Here is a 19,040-nt window from a genome sequence, read left to right as displayed (position 1 = left end):
TGCTAAATTAAAATTAAATTCTGAAGTTTGATTCCAACATTGGACACATAATTACAGTGTTTTATTTTCTATGTGCGAGCTACTGATGGAGCAATGCTAACAATCAGGAAACTGCTGGAAGGCATCTTAAAAAGATCTTCACTTCAAAAAGGAATTTTAAGAACTTGCCTTTTCATACAGATCATAAAAGGCCTCGATCTGCTTTGTGACATAGCCGACATCAAACGTCCGGTACGGTTTTGTCCAGTCGGCCATGACACCCCAGTGCTTGAAGGAGTTCATTTGCTTCTGAATGGTGGCAGATGCAAAGCTGCGTGCTTTTGTGGTCCACATTAAGTTGGGTGAAAGGAAAGAAAAAAACGGAGCACATGGTTTTAACAGTGACAGTATTCTGACCCATCTTGTTCATTCGTTTTGACTGTATAAATTACATGAAGCTTGTCAGGAATCAGCACGCTAGCAGCAGTAATAGAGGGCAAAAGCAGTTTTGTCTGTCGCTGTTAGGTTAGGTTAGGTTAGGTGTCATGAGGATGAAGGCAATCTATGTTGACTGATGACTGAAGTGTGAAAAACCCTGATGAGCATAAGTGCGCACAGGCACAGCATCAGGGGGACACACGCTATCACGCCAGTGCCCCCCCCCACCCCCCCGCCCTTCCGTTTTCAGTTCATGTCACACACGCAAAGAAACATCCACTGCCACAAACTGCACCATTTATTTCCACAGAACCATCAATTTCAACTTACATATATATTCTCCTGCAGATAATGGCAACACTTTACGCTGGAACTACACACAATTATGTGCTTTCCTAAGCTGGTATGTAACACCGCTTAGATCGAACAGTTGCATGAAAAATGACCAAGATGTACATTTCCTGCTTGCAGCACGATTTGTGCATTTAATTTAGAACAAATTTGAGGCTCTTAACTGTCATTTTAACCTGTATATACAAGCTTTCATGAGCTATTTACATACAATAAACGCTACAAGACTGAACTGCACTTTTTTCTAATAATTAACATTTGATTGTATATCTTGTCTTGCATTACTGCTGCATGATAGTTTGTATTTATTACTTTACATCACTAGGGCTATTTCTCCAATTTCAGCTTAAATCTTTTTTAATGCTAAAAAACCTATTTACATCCTGTACGATGCTCCTCATTAACACTGTGCAGCTATGAAATACATTTGAAAGCATTAGACAACTAAACTCCAGGGTTTTACACGCCAAACCATGATATGATTATAAGGCATGCCATAGTGGACAACTCTTAATTAATTTAGACTACCAAGAGTTCTTTAATGCGCACCTAGATCTAAGAACATGGGTATTCTTGCATTTCGCCCCCATCAAAATGCGGCCACTTTGTCTGGGAATCGAACCCATGACCTTGAGCTTAGCAGCAGAACGTCTCAGCTGCTCGGCAACCATGGCAGGTACCTTCGAAAGGATGATAAACTTGTCTGGTCTGGTTTAGTACGTCTCATTACTGTTTATTTAAAGTGAAACGAAGAACATGGCTGAAGTCGGCTACCTTTGGACCGAACGTCAGTTGAGGATCCTTGGCTCTCGGCTGCGGTGAGGGCTTTTGTCTCGATGGGGAGGCCATGACAGTCCCAGCCCGGCACAAAGTGCACACGGTCACCTTTCAGGGAGCGGTACCTGATGGTGATGTCCTTCAGAATCTGCAGAAATTTTTAAAAAGTATTTCTTTCCACTCGTACGTCAAAGACAGCAAAACTGTTTATGGAGGTATGCATATTCTTTGAATTCCCTAGGTACATAACCAAACCTGACTTTCATTATTTTTATTTTTTGAATGAGAGGGGCGGAACTTGACACAAGGTACAGATAAAATATAATAAAATAAAATGAAAGCTCATAACCTAACATCTTTGTCTAATGGGCATAGTCTTCATACACATCTGGCTTCAGTACAGCCGTTCTTATAGTTTGAAGACTAATTCTTTATTTCATGTCAGAATGATTCTTGTTTGTTTAAAGGTACACTAAAGAGGAGCACAATTTTTCTCATATTAGTGTATATTTCTTTCACAGTACCAAAAACACCACACTTGCTCTGAGAAGACACTTGGTAAGAGAGGAAACGCGCAATAAGAAAATGCGGGTGGTGACGCCACCTTGAATTTCCCGCACTAGTCGCCGTGATGTCATAGATTTTGACGGCGTCTAATAGGGCCTACATAGTTCCTAGTAGGTGACAATGAAGTACATTGTCTTCTGAGGAAGCCAGAGTCTTATCTTACCAAGTTTCAGGAAACTTTGTTGAGCCAATGAGGTCAAAATATGAAAAAAAAAAGTACTTTGAAATCTCAGACCGTCAGAGATTTCGGCGGGAAATTCAAAAGTGAAACTTCTGACATAGGTTTTCTTGTCTATTAATAAACCTATGGTGGTGAAATTAACGACACTAGAGTTTGCAGAGTATAAGTTATCAATCCAAACTAACTTATTGTTTCACTTTAGTGTGCCATTGAGCACCATGCTTTGACGTCACTCACTAATGCTCACCATGCAAAAGTTTACCCTCCTCATTAGCATCTTTAAGCCCCGAACCTCCGTGTGAATTGACTGTTTTTATCTTCTTTTGGGTGCATACTCTCAAACACTAACAAGATGTGCATCTGCATAGCAATTCTGCATGTCACACAAAGGTTTGCTTTGTCTGTCTGTTAGTTGTATATAAATATTGTGTTTAACAACGAAAAACGAGCCCTTAAAAAGTAATCTTCTTTTCTTCATTCAGAGGTTTGCTTGGTTAAACTCTTTTTGTAACATTGTTTTCGGACAGTTCGGCCTTCCAGTTACCAAGGAACACTCTATTCTCTATCTCTTTCTTCCAAATTCTGTGATTTCCGTTGTTATCTAATCTTCCATCTTATCTACACAATGCTCTGGCAGTTAGGCCAGCAAGAAGCACCTCCAGTGAGAGTCACCTTCTTAACTCACCGTGGTGGTCTATTGGTTATGGTCCTCGACTGCTGACCCGAAGGTCATGGGATCGAATCCTGGGCATGGTGGCCGCATTTCGATGAAGGAAAAATGCTAGAGGCCCGTGTACTTTGATTTAAGTGCATGTTAAGGAACCCCCAGGTGGTTAAAATTTCCGGAGCCCTCCACTACGGCGTCCCTCACAATCATATTGTGGTTTTGGGACATAAACAATCCCAACAATTATTATTATTATTATTATTAGGGAGTCACCTTGTTGACGGCATGACCCAAGTGCGTGTCCCCATTAGCATATGGTGGCCCATCATGAAGGATGAAGTCGGGTCCCATGTTGTTTTGTCGTTGCCATGCATAGTGCTCTTCAAAACATGCATGCTGAAAATGTAAAGAAAAAAAGGTACAGTCATGGACAAATGACACGTGAGCAAGGCATTACAAACTAGAACATTCTGCGCAGGCAACAACTTGAGAGCACAATGTTGCATGGGTAATTATGAGGTTGCAAGATATTGTTCAGGCCCTACGCTAAACGTGCAAGGTGAAATCACGCCAACATTAAGCCTACCGGCGAAAACAAACATGAAAGAACATGTTTTAGTGAACCCTAGCTTGTTCTCGTTTGAATTGTCTGTGACTGTAAGTACACTTCGAAGTGGATATGCAGTCCATGGAGGAAGGATTGTGTGCGTAAATATATGCACATGCAAAATTCAAAAATTTCGAGGAATTTGAACCCCCCCTCCTCGGCTACGCCAGTGTCCGTTGGAAAGGTTTATAGGCCTTTTTGACGTATAGAGGGAGCACCTCCTTACTGGGCTGTTGCCCTGGGCTACTACGGCTGACGTCACTGTCTCGGCAGTGCGATTTGGGGAGGTCACGTATATTTACAACAGCCCAGAGGGGATTATATGGCGACACCCAGGAAGCCTTCGCTGAAGAGATGCATACCTACAAATTGAAAAATCGCGGGAGAGTGGGGCGCTCAACCCCCCCTCCCCCTTCCCGACAACACCCACGACACAAGTACTCCAGAAAGCATGACCAACGTCATCCACTTCCGTGGTCTAGTTTGCAAATGTACCGCGCGGTTAGGTCATCGGGAGGTTGCAGGTTCGACTCCTGTGGGTCGTGTTATGCCCATTCTTCAAGCCTTTTTTGCTCATACATGCAGCTTTCTAGAAGCTTGAACGATAACGGTGAAGCATGACGCGTCATCGTAACACTTTCGTCTTACCATCCGTTTCTGTTAGCAAGTGTTGGACGGCACAGTTTGCGCACTAATCTAGATGCAGTTTTGTAGCTAGCGACAGTTATACTTGAACAATGTATGTAAAATGAAGACAACTAACTGCAACAGTAAGTACTGTTGGCACGACAGCACGTAAAATACTGTTGTTCAGCTACTCGCTACTGTTTACTTTCGTGCTAGTCATGTCATAAATGCGACGACGTAAGCTGAATGCATTAATCGCTTGTTTTATGTTATACTTGAAGCCCTGTCCTTTACCTTGGAGCCTTGTTACTACTTAACGGAGTGTTTGCAAACACCCACACACAGTGCGAAGCGGGACACACGTGTTTTACGGAGTACAAACATGCCAAATGAATGTTCACCGGCAACGGTAAATATACATCACTTTTTACGAGATACGTAAGGCATCGTGTTAGGCAGAACAGATCGCGCGAAACAGAAATAGCCGCTCATGAGCAGCCTTGATTGTGTTCGCCGTAAACCAACGGTAGTTAAGAGTCATACGTAGCTAGAACCGAAACTCACTTTCGCGATCTTCTCGTCATTTTCGGACCTTTTCGCGCCTGTGATTCGCTGGGGAAAGCCTGTCTTGGGCAAAAGCACGGTGCCGCTGTACGATATCTTGCCGCTGCTGCGAATGCAAGTCTGAAGGCATGATTTCGGCTTGTTTTTGCTGAGAACGCAACATGACCTCGCCAGCCCGTGCGGCATTTCGGAAGGCACATCGAACCGCTATGGGCGCGGCCATGTTGATAAACGTGTTGCCTATGGCGATGGGATTGCTGCGAAAGTGTGAGGCTTTGCCTTAAAACAATAATCTTATTATAATATAGTTATTACACAACGCACACTATAATTTTTTGAAAACTGTTGTCAAATTTATTAATAATGCTTTTTACTAAACAGCTCTTTGTGGCTGTTTTCATGTTGCTTCAGACAATACTAATGTTTAAAAAGCGTTTGCACTATATTGTTGTTTTGACGACGCTTATCACACAATCATAACATCTTTCCTTTTAATGTTGCTAGTGTTTTATATTGAAACGCACGCACATACTTCCTATCAAATAATTTCTCATCTTTATGGTGTTACTACCCTCTGCATCAAGCCTTTTTTGTTTAGCTACAGTCATACGTCCAGACAATACCACCTACATTGTTGCAATGCCTACTCAGACTTTCCAAAATGTAGGAAGGGGAATAGTTTTTGTAGTTTGCCACGGTGGCGCTACAAACTTTATTTGCATGAGGTTATAATTTTTTTGTTGCGCGGGGCCGCTGCGTTGTTTTGCATAACCAAACATAACGTCTGCGGACACAACTGTTACTATGATGACTAGGTACTGTGATTACGTCCTGTAATCTGCAGCAAATCACTGAGAAAGTGCGCCCTTGAAGCGACACGCTATGCAGACACGCAATGTCCAGATCGCCCAGATTTCGGCACTACTGGACAGGCATAGGGGGCAGGTATCGGTTGGTTGGTAAACACATACGTCCATGCGTTTTTTTACCACACAACGCGTCGTAAGCCGTCAGTGGACACCACGCCTATTTCCTTGTGGTGTTTTGCTTTGCTACCCGTCGTGTTTCGTCTACGGGGGAGTTTGGGTGTGATTCATCGTGTTTTGATCTCGCAATCGCCTCGTACCACCACCGTTGCCAAATGTCATGTACTGGGTGTAGCTCAAAGTTCGGGCTTCTCACTAGAGAGGTAAGGCGCCCGAAAAACAGAAGCGCGCGGGTGTTTTATCGCGAATTGTTTCCTGTGGTGGTTTCGTCGCCTGCTTCGCGATATCGCACGCAAGCCTCACAATGCGTGATTGATCTCGATTACACAATCTGATCGTGTTCTCCACTGTCTCTCCTCAGCATTCCTTGTCCCAACTGCCAATTCTCGTACTGCTCCAAATGCCTAAAGTCGACCGTGCTCGTTCCTAAGCTGGGCAAGCAACACAAGGTCTGCAAGACGTGCTGTGAGACGATAAACAGGTAACGCGTTTCCTTTCTGTAATCGCTTGTTACGTTTCATGCTGAACTGCCTTTGTTATGTAGTAAAGGCCATTCCGGTACGCCGCAGCTGCGCTGCGAGATAGTAACCGAAACCGTTTTACTCTGCGACGAAACACGAAACTTTGTGCGGTTTGAAACTTACGCCAGATCGACTGAAAGCGATTTGGTATAAATCGTAAAGCTCAAGTGATTGAGTAGACATGTTACGCTACCAGTGACTCTCAAACATACAAGAACTAGCCGCGTGGTGTTATATTAACACGCAATCTGTTTTGTTTCACGTGATACCTTTGTGCACGGTCGTAAATATGCAAGCACGCTATTTGCACATTATTTGACCAATAACCTAGCTTGCTTGTTCAGTAAGGTGTTCTAATCACTACGCATCTTGATGTATTGCGAAAAAAAAGCACATATACCTTAGTGCGCGTTAAGAATCCCAGATGGTCAAATTTAATCTGGTAACCCCCACAACAGCATGTCCTATATCGTGGTTTTAGGACGTAAGCCCTAGAGTTTAAAGCTTGTGTCTAGCAAAATAATTAGTGATGGGCCGGAGGCGTCTTTAGTGGTTCGTGACACAATGATATTCCGTGGTAATAGCTGCAGTGGCTCCACGATAATGGGCAAGCCTTTAATGCTCATTTAGTTTCAGTAGGCGGATTCACAGATGCAGCCATAGCGCTATGAACACGAGCAATGACTGCTTCTTTTAACTGTCATTGGCTACAATTAAAATAGTACTTGACTTTCAAGCTTATGTTTGTTTCCACAGGACTACTGCTAGCAAAACGGAGGACAGAGAACCACCTGCAGCTCTACAAAAGTGAGTCACCATGAACCTAACTATTTAGGATTGTAATTGAGTTGGTGTTCTTCTATAAGAATAGCAATACAACATGAAAAAAGTGCTGTGAAAGCCATGCAAAATTTAATTATCAACTAAAGGTTTCTCATAAACAGAGGCACTTGGTAGCGTTATACATAGGCGATTCAGGTTTTTTGTGTGGCATTTTTGATATCTGCACTGATGCGTTGTGCACTCACGTTGCATGACCTGTGCTCCTTCATATTGTTCTGCAGTTAAGCGTTGGAGCTGTTGCGACAATTGAGCCCTCCTTTTTCCTTTCTTTGATGTTACATACACATGAAGAAAGTGGCAGAGTGAGAAGTGATCTGCAATGCACCTTTATTACGACTGCTTTTTTTGTTAACGGATGTTTTTGTTACATGCATTAAGCGCTAGCTTCATGGATGTTGGGTACCATGTTTCTAAAACTCCCTATTTCTGCCTTGTCTTAACTGCAACAGGCAGATGGATTTGCTGAATGAGTCAGTGCAGCTGAATTTATTCCGTGCTTTTCTACTACACTCTTTTTCTGCCTGGCCAATATCGTCCGCTCACCTAGGGTACCCTATTTCTTCCTTGCCTTTGCTTTTAAAGGCATATGGATGTACTGAACATTGAACTGTGCAGTTGCAAGTCGTTGCAATCCAAGCTCTTTCTGGCTGTTTTTTACATTCCTTTGTATGCCTGGCTCACTTTGTCCCTAAACCTTGGGTACCCCGTTTCTAAAACTCTCTATTTCTACCTTTCCTCAACTGTTGAAGGCAGGTAAATGTACTCAACATTGAACAAGGCAGTGACAAGTGCATGCAAATTGAATTCTTTTCTTCTGTTTCTTATGTTCCTTTGTATGGCTGGCCGACGTCATCTAAGCTTAGGCGCCCTGTTTCTAAGGCTCCCTATTTCTGCCTTGTCTCTGCTATTGAAAGCACATGAATTCACTGAACATTGAAGAAGGTGGTGACAAGCAAATAAAATTCACGTTTTTTCTGGCTGTTTCTTACATCATTCTCTAACCTTGGGTACCCTGTTTCTAAAACTCCCTATCTTCACCTTGTTACGACTAAAAGGCGGATGGAAGCCCTGAACAAGCAGCAGCCACAAGGCGAACACTCCGCTCCACGCGGAGATGATGGGTCCTCTCTTCGGATTGAAGAAATCGAGAGCCGGCTTCAGAAGCTGCGTCAGGACACCAAAGGTGAGTGTTCTAGAACTTCTTTCATTTCACTTGTCCAACATTCTTCAGGACTAAAAAAAACAAAGCGTTGGTTGCTGTGATTTAATGCAGCCATGAAGCATGACAACATTCGATAAGCTGTGTAAACAGAGAATCCCAAGTACATGACAGCAGATACTTCCTTTTTTTAGATGCGTAGCAGCTCTTTGACTAGCCTGTGTAACGCTGTCCATTCGTCCACACAAACGCGAGGCAACGCGCTTCCCTCGGCGCAGGTGTTGGAGCGGTGCCAAGTAGGTCACACCGCAGCTGGGCGTTGACATCACGCACCCCTCGCACGCTTCCCTCGCAGGTGCGCGCGTACGTCACTCTCTCCCTCACCCACCGGAGCGCCGCAGCTGCCGGCTCCAACGCCCGCTCGCCTCCCATGTCTGCGTTTCAAACAAACGTTTACACCAGTAAACGCTACACCAAGTTTCGCTTAAAACGAATCTTCCAGCGCTCACCGCAGCACCCGCGTTAGCGCCGTTCAACTTGTGACGCCACCCGTGCACAACGCTGCTGCTTCGCATCCCATCAGCATTCCCTTCGGGGAGATGGTCCAATTTTTTTTTTTTAATAGACAGTTAATAGCATACGTAAGGTTAACGTTCATTGGGTACGATATACTATTTTCATAACTTCATGTGGGTACCCAAGAGGATAGTTATGACGCATGCACAGTGGCGACGAACGCAAAGCTTTGCGTACCCTATTCTAAAACTTCCGACTAAAATGCACTGTCCGCAATGAATGTTTGTGGCATGGTAATGCTATTCCTTTAATCTCCGCTATCACGCTAACACTAAACTAAAATTGTTTAATGCCTGAGCATTGAAAGTGCTGGAACATAACATTTGTTTTGTAATAAAATATATTAATACTGTAAAATGCTGTTTCGTGGATTTTAACTACAGTGAGAAATGTTTCCTTCTAAAGCTGCAATCGCACAAAAAAATATACAAGATATTTTGCTTTGTCAGATAGTTTCCGACTTCATAACTGTAGTGTGGTGACAGATTTTTTTTTGACGCACCAAAAACTACTCCTCCTAAATGCCTACCAAGCGGAGTGGAGCGTATTGCTGTGTATCTATCACAGGATGTCATGAAGTGACCACGAAACTGATGTTCATGCCGGTCAGTCTGGTTCAGCGGTCGCAAGTCGCACAAGTCACATCTTGCCAAAAACTGGATGTACGCTGCATAAAGAATTCTTTGCTATTTTACATGTCACTTCTCTGCCTTACGTAATGGATATTAAGCTGGGCTTCTGCTTTTATACCTGAATTGTACCCGGAACAGGGAACTAACGTTTGTGGTATAATTCTAATGCATGCTGATATTGATGGAAGACTTGCTAAGATTATAAGGTGGAAATATGGCTGATGCTTTGTCGTCATCAATGCGACATGGTTTTAATGGGACTTGGTTTACATTCCAGATGTCATTCCAATCCAAGCCGACATTGAGGAAAGACTCGCAAAGCTCAAAGAAGTTGACGTCTCCTACTATCGTCAGCCTCCAATCACTGTAAGTGTTGGCCCAACCACAGTAGCACAGCGGGGCATAGCTAATTGGCCGCAGATTCGGTTCCCTATTAAGTGACCACATTTTGACAAGGGCAAGAATCAAAAAAAAAAGAAGACAGCTGTGTGTCAAAATTTGAGGTGCTCATTAAAGAATTCCAAGCGGGCAAATTTAATCTTGCCCCAATCTGATCGCAGTTTTTGCCCAGGAAGAATTTAAAGTTAATAGCTAGCCAACTGCTAGTTTCCTGGTTAGCTCTCCTGCTTGGTTTTGCGGTGCCGTTGGGTTCAGTTTTCCAGGGAAAGAAACTTCCAAGAAACTTTTCTTAGTACACATGGCTTTTTTTGTATGACAAATCTAACTCTTCACCTGACAAATTTGCATGGAACTTCGTCGAAACCTGATCTATGGGTGAATCACACTCATTTCTTCGCAGTCATCGGAGTTGTGGAACTTGAGCATTCACATTGATTTCTTCTTTATTTTGGATTCACTTTATCCCCTTCAGTGGTAAAGAGTACAGTTGTACGCATAAACTGTAGAGGGGCATCGCGCACTGCACATGTATTATTTCAACCGACTTAAAACGTAATGTGTACATTTGTGTGTGCTTCCTTAGTAGACAGCTAGCACTCATTTAATTTCAAGGATCCCTTTCCTGAATACACTACCATGTTCAACAAGTTGTTCGATGTGACGCGTTCTGGGAACCATGCCTTAACAAAAATTTGTTTGCTCAGAATGGATATAACCGATAACACATTGCCAGTGTGTTTAGATCCCGAGATTTGACCAAAGTTGAACGTGACTGCCTTCAGAATTAATAGATATTTGATTCACTCTAATTGTAATTACTGGAAATTCACTAATCAACATTTCCCCATCTTCTATTTCTTACAATAGAATATCAAGTGCCTTGGAATAAGGTTGTGGAAATTTGACACAGTTACTGACAGTTTTCACTGTTTGCACCTGAAGGGGTTCTGAGGATTTGTTGAGCATATACAGTTGAAGCCACATAGATTGAACCCTCATATAACAAATTTTTGTGTGTATCGAATGCCCTTGAAAATATTTTTGATGTATAAAATATTTGACATGTCAAATTACCTATATACAAAACATTTTTGTGATCCCCTTCAGATTCGATATATCCGGATTCGACTGTATGTGATTCTTGGAAGTATCTCTTTTCAATAGAAATTTTCTTTATTGACAGACTTTGTGAATATAATAATGCTGCCTGTGTGTACAGCAAGCTTTTTTTAACAGTAGCACAATTGTGCAGCAAACGATGCACTAAAAAGAAAGGGAACGTATGCACATTTTCTTAAAAATTGGCATTAAAATTACTTTCACACTATTCACATTCATAAACACGCATCCTTAACGAATAATCTTTGCAGGTGTACGCAACGGACGCAGAAAAAGCGAGCAGTCTCTTTGCCGAGGTGATGCACAAGGTGGCCATCGACAGACGTCGGGCGCAGGTCATAAAAGCGACCACTGATGAAATGGAGCGTCGTCTCAGATGCCTGCGCGACCTTAGCAGAGATTCCGTGGATTCGAACCCTCAGGTACGCTTTCTTCAAAACTTTGCGCAGTTCTGCATACGTGTACGTATCCTCGGGAACATTGTGGATGTTGCAGTTTACGTACATTATTACTGTACTCCAATTAACGGTATAGAAACATGTTCAAAGCAAATGATATCTTTTTTTTTTTCACTTTGCATAGATCTTTGCATAAATGCAAAAACATTGTAGTTAGTCCATTTATAATAGAACCCCCCATGGTGATCTGGTGGTTATGGTGCTTGACTGCTGACCCAAAGGTCACAGGATCGTCGTGGTGGCCGCATTTCGATGGAGGCAAAATGCTAGAGGCCCGTACGCCCAGATTTAGGTGCACGTTAAAGAACCCCGGGTGGTTGAAATTTGGGACGTAAAATCCCAACAATTTAGTTTAATTTATATTAGCAGCGTATACTTCAATTCGTAGTAATAGTTTTTAGAAATGATGAGATTTGAGTGAATTGGCATTGGTCACCCGAATTTTTTCCTAGTGAAATAAACTTTGATTGAATCATTGGTGGATTAATCTATGTATGCAGGGAAGAGGTCCTGGAGCATTGTAATGTGTCGCGAAAATGTGTAGTTGAAGTATGTGGCAGGGTACATTTTTCCCTCCAAATGTTTCATCACAATTTAAGTAAATTTGTATAAAATTTAAATAAGGTTTCATAATATGCACAGCATGCATGATACACAAGTGCAGCAAGATGGAGCTCATAAACTTGTATTTCACAGAATAGCGATGAGGTGCGACATTTTTTTCCTTCCATTTCTTTCTCCATTTTTGTGTGTCAGCAGGATGTTTTGTTGTACTTCAGTGTCCACTGTTTCACTTTCTGTCCTTGTATATTTTATGTTTGTTTCACTGGTGTTGCAGTGCATACTTTTGTTTTTTCACAAATTCCGCATTTCTACCCTTTTTTATCTTGCGTGAAACCTCTCCTTTTTTTTTTTTTATACCAGCTGCGGTGGTCTAGTGGTTACGGGGCTCTACTGCTGACCAGAAGGTCGCGGTATCGAATCCCAGCCACAGCGGCTGCATTTTCAGTGGAGGCAAAATGCGAGAGGCCTGTGTGCCTAGATTTAGGTGCACGTTAAAGAACCCCAGGTGGTCGAAATTTGTGGAGCCCTCCGCTATGGCATCTCTCATTATCATATCGGGGGTTTTGGGATGCGAAACCCCAATATTTATAATGTTAACCTTTTTTTTTTATTGTGCAAATACCATATTTACTCGCATAATCATCGCACTTGCGTAATGATCGCACCATGGAATTCTGTCATGAAAATTTTACTTTTTTTTTTTTCTTCGTGCGGTGTGATTGCACCCAGAGGTCACTGTCGCGGCTATGGCGGTTATTGCTATTTTATGACACCATATGCTCATCGCTTTGTGATGTGGCCACTGCACAAAACAGCGCAGTGGCACCTTGCTTTGTATCATTTTGCCATGAATGTGGTATACAAATTACACGTCTGCCGTTGAAGGCTATTGACATTGCGCTCTAGCACAGCACTATGAACAATCAGCAAGAACCCGTGGACGCGCGTAGAGGTGCAGGAACGATCGAGCGCAGACGAGTGATGCAAAACAATCCGTAAATTGACTATCGATAGCATCGATAGTTTTTTTTTAACTATCGATAGTACTACTACCGGCAAACTATCGATAGTGCAATAGGTAGTACCATGGTGAATATTACAGTAAAAGCTCGTTAATTCGGATTTCTAGGGACCGGAAAAAATGTCCCAATTAACCGAATGTCCGAATTATCGAATGGCCGAAATAAACACAATAAATGCGAGAGTTTTTTCAGCATACCTTTACTTTACATGGTAATCGCGGATGCATCTCTATTTTCGAGCAGAAATTCGCGCGGACACAATTTTTCTGAGCCCTTGAAGGTGCTCAGCAGCTCGCATGCTCTCTGCAGTGCCAAAACAAAATTCTTTAAGGACGACGAGGGCCTCCGCGGCTTCCTTCACAGTACGAGGGGGCCTGTGTGGCTCATAGTGTGGCTGCTGCTCTTCAGGCTCTTCGTTCTCGGATTCGTCGTCATGCATCAATTCCTTGACGATTTGCTAATCAGTCAGAGAGCCGGCAGTGGCAACGCCATCAATGCCGATATAATCGTCGAGTGTCACTGCATCAGGCATAACACTTCCGAAATCCTGCCCGCGATCGGCACCGTCGTTCGGCGACACTTCGGCCACTGCGGCATCGCTGGAGTCCAGTACAACAAAGCCACTGTGCCTGAAACAGTTGGCAATGGCGTGCGCAGGCGTATTTTACCACACATACGCGAAGAATGCTAACTGCGCTCAGGAGACTCGCGTCGTATTGTTTGCCGACGTCATGGCACAGGAGCTACTTCTTGCCGGGAGAGCCCATTTTTCAGGGCACGCAAAATTTCTACTCTGGTGATGAAGTCCTTGGCCTCCTACTTGGGCCGCTTCGCCGGCGTTGTCATCGGCGGAGAGTGCGTTCACACGAGAAGTCAGCACAAAAGCACCAGCAACGATCAAGCTAAAGGAGCCGTACTGAGTTGTTCCTCGATAAAACGGCGTTCAACGATGCAGCACACCAATGGGAACAAAGCAACAAAAATGACACCGCACCAAACCCACACGCCATGCCCACGCGCACCCACACGCTATCACGCGCGAAGAAATGGCGTTCAACCAGTCTCAAGTCAAGCCAAGCCGATAATTGATGTCCATGGCGATGCTGCGTTTGAGCTTCACTTTTGTTCCGAATGGTTCTTTTTTCGTTTTCGAGCCTCGCCAGGGGCCCGAAAGTCGCCGAATTATCCGATTTGCGGTCAAATCTGTCCGAAATAACGAGCGCCCAGTCTCATAGAGTGATGCATATATTTACAGGGACCAGATGACGTGTCCGAATTAACCGATTTTCCGAATTAACAAGAGTCGAATTAACGAGCTTTTACTGTACTAGCGATATTACTGCCACGTGTGTTTATTGCTTTGTTTTGATGTATTCCGGTTTCACCCACAAACACTGTTAGCAACGTTTGACGCGGACAGCGCAGTTACATTTGAGAGGCTTCACGATTGTTTGAGATCATTGTGTTACGGTTACGCGCCGGACGCGAATAGTCAAGTTTATTCGAGAGCTTACGCGAGCACCAGCCATAACGCTGCAAGGTTCGATGTCTGATGTATAAAAGACGCAGTGTTCCACCGATTGTCAGGTTTCTCGACGGCCGGCGTCTGTTCTCGCCGCTATCAGTGCGCAGCCTGTATCGCTTGTATATTGAGTTTTGATTTTCTGGGCACAAGTTCGCCCAAATAAGGAACTTCGTATTTCACAGTCTTTTTGCAGCATTCTTTGCCCTCACAACCACGGGACAAGCTATCTATAGTGGTGCAAATAATGATGCTGTTGCTGGTTGGCCATATTGCCAAAATATTTGCGATAGCCTACTGTCAGCTTCGCTTAATTTATGAGCAATTTCTGGCGAGAGAAATAAATTATATCCGCAGTGAAAATGGCGGAATATGTCCATCAATAAATTCATATTCAAAAGCAGCCAGTTACACCTTACAATTAACAAACTTAGTTCTTGATAATTTTTTAAATTTTGAAATCATAAAATCCTAATATAAATTTGAAGCCTGCGCAGTTCCACCACATGTAACGGCTTCCTTTCCGCTAGCAGCTGAATAGTTTGATTTTATGATCATGTGTCAGCGAAGCACTCTGGCGAAGAACACAAGCATGTCAGCTTGCTTGCCCTTCAGCCTGCTCCTCCTGCTACACTATGTACTATATGTATACGTGCGCGCGGAACCAAGTTTATGCGGCAATGAGTTCGCGCTGTTGATATTATACTATCGATAGTACTTACTATCGATAGGGCTATCGATAGTATTTTTTACCATCGATAGTTCGATAGTGACTCAGCTATCGATAGTATCGATACTTAGTACCATCGATAGTTCTGCATCCCTAGCGCAGACGCATCATGAACACCCTCACCCACGCAACCTTTGTGTCTCCGCACCTAGTGCATGAATCGACGACACCGTGCTTTTCTTTTCTGTCACTAACTTACCGACTTGGTACAGGAATGCACAATGTGTGCAACTTTTTTTCGGTCTGGCATGATCGGCGGCTAGCGTGAGCCTCATGATATGCTCTTTCTCCGTCACCGCATAAGATCAGGTAAGGGTTGCGCCTGCCTGTCCCTATTTGCGATTCCTGTTTCGAACTTGTCAAAACGAGCGTCAGATCTTTGTTGTTTACGTCTTGTCGTTATCCATCAAAGAAGTGGTAGATCAGTTGTTTTTCTGAGGCCTACAGGCGAGCACTCCATCAGTAGTGTAGGTAGCTACGAACTGATGTCCGCATACATAGCGAATTTCATTAGGCCTGCCTTTATCATTATTTTCTTCTTTTTTTTCTTTTGCCCACTTTCCAATGCATCCATTGTATATGAGGAAAGTGGGATCAGGAAGGCAAAACTTTACTTTCAAACCTTGCCCAGATGGCGGCACTCAGCGACGGAAAAGACAAGCGATGCCTCCGCGAATTCCGATTGTTGCGCAATCTTATGATGTCTTCAAACCGTCCACGTCAATTACGTTATTGGCGTAGTGTGATTTAAGCTAAATCGCTTGATAGATTATAGCGCAGTTAAAAGGCAGTGTATCGAAGATGCCCAAAAGAACTGCTTCTCGCTATCCCCCCCCCCTTTTTTTTGCAATTTTTGCGTGCTATCCGTGGAGCAGGTCATGCAAAGCAAAGTGAACGCGTGCCTTTAGTACAACGATAGGCCTTCTTCAGCCCGCTTCTTTCGAGCTGCAACCTGATTCTGCTCGCGAAAATTTTACCCGGCGTCACTTTTTTTAGAAAAAAATTAGCGCAGCTTGCACTAAGTCGTGCGGGCTGGGTCACAGCAGAGCTGGTGAGCGTTTCAGCTTCCCATGTTAATCATCTGTACAGAATGCTTGGGCGGTCATTGAGCACGTGCCGGTTCATGATGACGATAATTTTCTATCTACGACACACGGCAAACCTCCACCATAACAGCTCTGCCGTCAATAAAGTGCGTTCATTACGCGAGTAGATGCGGTATTACAGTAATGGGGCTTATTGGTTTTTTCTGCTCTCCAGGAGTCCAAGGAAGAACAATCATCCGATTCTGTTGGTGGCGCCCTTGCTACAACACAGCCAACGGAACTTCGACAGTCCGCGCAGATGGCAAGCGACGGCAAAGAGGATCCGCCAATCGACGAAGTGGCACGGCTCATGAGCGATGAGCTGAAGGCGGCCGTGGAGGCGGCGAAAAGGTCTGTTGGTGATCTTCAAAAGGACAAGGAGCTCATGAAAGAGCTCAGCAAGATGAAGGCAAGGAAAACGAGTGAGTTTTTACAGTTTTTGCATTTGGTTACAGTGGGCTGCTGGAAAAAGTTTGGTTTTTTTCTTTGGGGGGGGGTACCAAATACATGTGTGGTAATGTGTAAAAGTGTGTGCCTATCGGATGGCTGTGGCGTGTAAGATGCTTGCAAAAAGGAAGGCATATAGATGATGCGGACCGCCATGTGTGCTTTCAGGTTGTGGTCTCCTTAACGTTGTCTAAAGGAACTGTCACTTATGAGACTGTGTTTTTTGTGAAAGAGTCATAATTTCATTTTTAACTACATAGCAATGTTCAGCGATTTTATGACATCATGCCGCGATAACGGAATGCCGCAGTTTTTCATTGGTCAATGCACTTTGAGGTAATTGTGGGTCGTTTTGCGCGCAGGCCAAAAGAAGGAAGACGATGTCGAGCCTGATTCAGACGACAGTGCAGAAGCGGACGCCATTGTGGCCAAGGTGAGTGCTTGGCGTGTAGAGAGCAGCTGCCTCCAGGCCCTTGGGCTCAAGGGCCACAATGAGGCATTAGTGTCAGATACCAGTTATCTTATTCTTGTTTTATGATCAACTTGGAATAGATCATAAAGCCATTGTTCTGCCCACTTCTGATTGGCACACTTTCATCTGTATATAGTGTATTTTAAGCACTCTGTGAGGATTGATGTTAGGCCTCTGTACAGCCAGATTACATTTTCATTGTATATCACTGTTTGCGGCTATCCTAAAAACTCATTGACATGGCACTCTTTGGCCAAACTTGGCCCTTGGGCCATTAAAAGCCATGCATCATTATCCTGATGCCTTAACATACGGTAAACTTGTGGAGTTCCGGATACAACAAACACTAAGGCCACTTTTGGTCGCCACTTGGTCGCAGGTCCTCGAAGATGCGAGACTCGAGGAACTCGGCGAGTTGCAAGAGCTCGGCTTGGACGAAGGCGGCGAGGTTGGTAAGGCTGGCTTGAGTCTGTTGTTTATTAACTTGCAGCATTCTGTGCGATGCAGCGCTGTTGCTCCAAAAGGGGTTTCACTGCTCACCTAAAAAATGTCATTTCCAGGACAAGAATTGTGAGAGAAAAAAAAAATGCTAGTCAAGTAAAGTAGGACGCAGGAAACTCATGTAAAACCGTAACCAACGCAAAACGTCAACTAGAATAGCAATTTTGAAAGAAAATGTTGCTAACTGCAGCCTAGTGTAAACTAGCGGCGATGCATGGCATGAGCAGCCAATGCTTCACACACGTCGCAGTTCCACTGAGGGAAATATCCTGCAGTTTTTTTGCACTTAGCGTCTACTTCGCAATGCACACACAGTTGAATATGGTTAAACGTAGTTAAGTCTGACGCCATAGTGCATTCGTTTGTATTCGGTTATGAAGTTTACCTTTACTTGTGACTCCCCATTTTAACAGACTGAAAAGCTTTCTTCCACTGCGCTTTCCTTGACTGGATTGTTCACTTCTCGTCGAGCGTTTTTGTATCTGTTTTCTAAGGCATGTGAATATTACATTTTCTCACCTACAGTAGTTAGTCTCAGTAAACGGAAATCTCTTAAATGGAACTGCTGCTTAAATGGAACAAATGCGTCTAATGTGATTGGCTTAGTACCGTATATTGCCGATTATTAGTGACCTCCGATATAAGTCGACACACCCCAACTTGCAACCCCTTCTAGGGGAAAAAAAAGTTGACTTCGAACACAGCCTCATGCTGCGGCCATAGCTCGCCATTAAGTTTTTCAGAAGAGGGGAGTGATGCAAAGAAACATTATTTGCCGTGAATCATTGCTTGCGACTCGTCGTTGCTTGAGAGAAGGACGCAGTCACGTTCATTGCCATCGTGTGAGCCACTGCTGCTGCTCGCCGTCGGAACGGGTGCCGGGGGTACTGAGATGCCGCACGTGGAAAACGCCGCGCGGACCATGTCGGTTGGCAGTCCATACCAGACATCATTGACAGTACATGCTTTTGCTTCAATATCATCATAGCAAACACTCAGGCTCGTGCTTCTCTGGTCGTGAACCCGATCTCGAACCGCCTCCTCAACGGCAGGGTATCATCCAGACTTCGGTCCGGCGTGTAGCAGGAACGGCGTGTAGCAGTGCGCGCGAAGATCTTGGTCCTTTGTTTTCTCCATTCCCTCACGCACTTTTCTGACACATCAAACTTGCGCCCTGCTTCAGCGTTGCTTTCCGACTCTGCGTAGAGGATCGCTTGCCTCTTGAAGCAGTGCTTTACTGTTGCGG

General features: G+C 44.0%; 2 protein-coding genes across 2 annotated transcripts in view; one reads left to right on the top strand and one right to left on the bottom strand.

Annotated features, from left to right (window-relative positions):
* Positions 1-4,997, bottom strand: part of LOC119401597 (isoleucine--tRNA ligase, mitochondrial-like) — a 35,138-nt gene extending 30,141 nt beyond the window's left edge. The window contains 4 exon segments of the mRNA XM_037668498.2: positions 169-317; positions 1,543-1,693; positions 3,234-3,356; positions 4,759-4,997. Coding sequence (XP_037524426.1) covers positions 169-317; positions 1,543-1,693; positions 3,234-3,356; positions 4,759-4,944 — 609 coding nt within the window. The 5' untranslated portion in view covers positions 4,945-4,997.
* Positions 4,998-6,083: 1,086 nt separating this feature from the next.
* Positions 6,084-17,741, top strand: LOC119401596 (abscission/NoCut checkpoint regulator; the record flags this gene model as incomplete). The annotated part of the gene is given in 8 exon segments (XM_037668497.2): positions 6,084-6,225; positions 7,022-7,072; positions 8,164-8,291; positions 9,753-9,841; positions 11,245-11,415; positions 16,550-16,796; positions 17,184-17,254; positions 17,673-17,741. Coding segments are annotated over 6 exon segments (771 nt in total), but the record flags the coding sequence as incomplete, so codon positions are not given.
* Between the last annotated feature and the right edge of the window lie 1,299 nt (positions 17,742-19,040).

This window comes from Rhipicephalus sanguineus, chromosome 8 (assembly GCF_013339695.2).
Source record: "Rhipicephalus sanguineus isolate Rsan-2018 chromosome 8, BIME_Rsan_1.4, whole genome shotgun sequence".
Taxonomy (NCBI): Eukaryota; Metazoa; Arthropoda; class Arachnida; order Ixodida; family Ixodidae; genus Rhipicephalus; species Rhipicephalus sanguineus.
The sequence above is the reverse complement of the archived record's forward strand: the minus strand, read 5'-3'. Positions and strand labels throughout refer to the sequence as shown.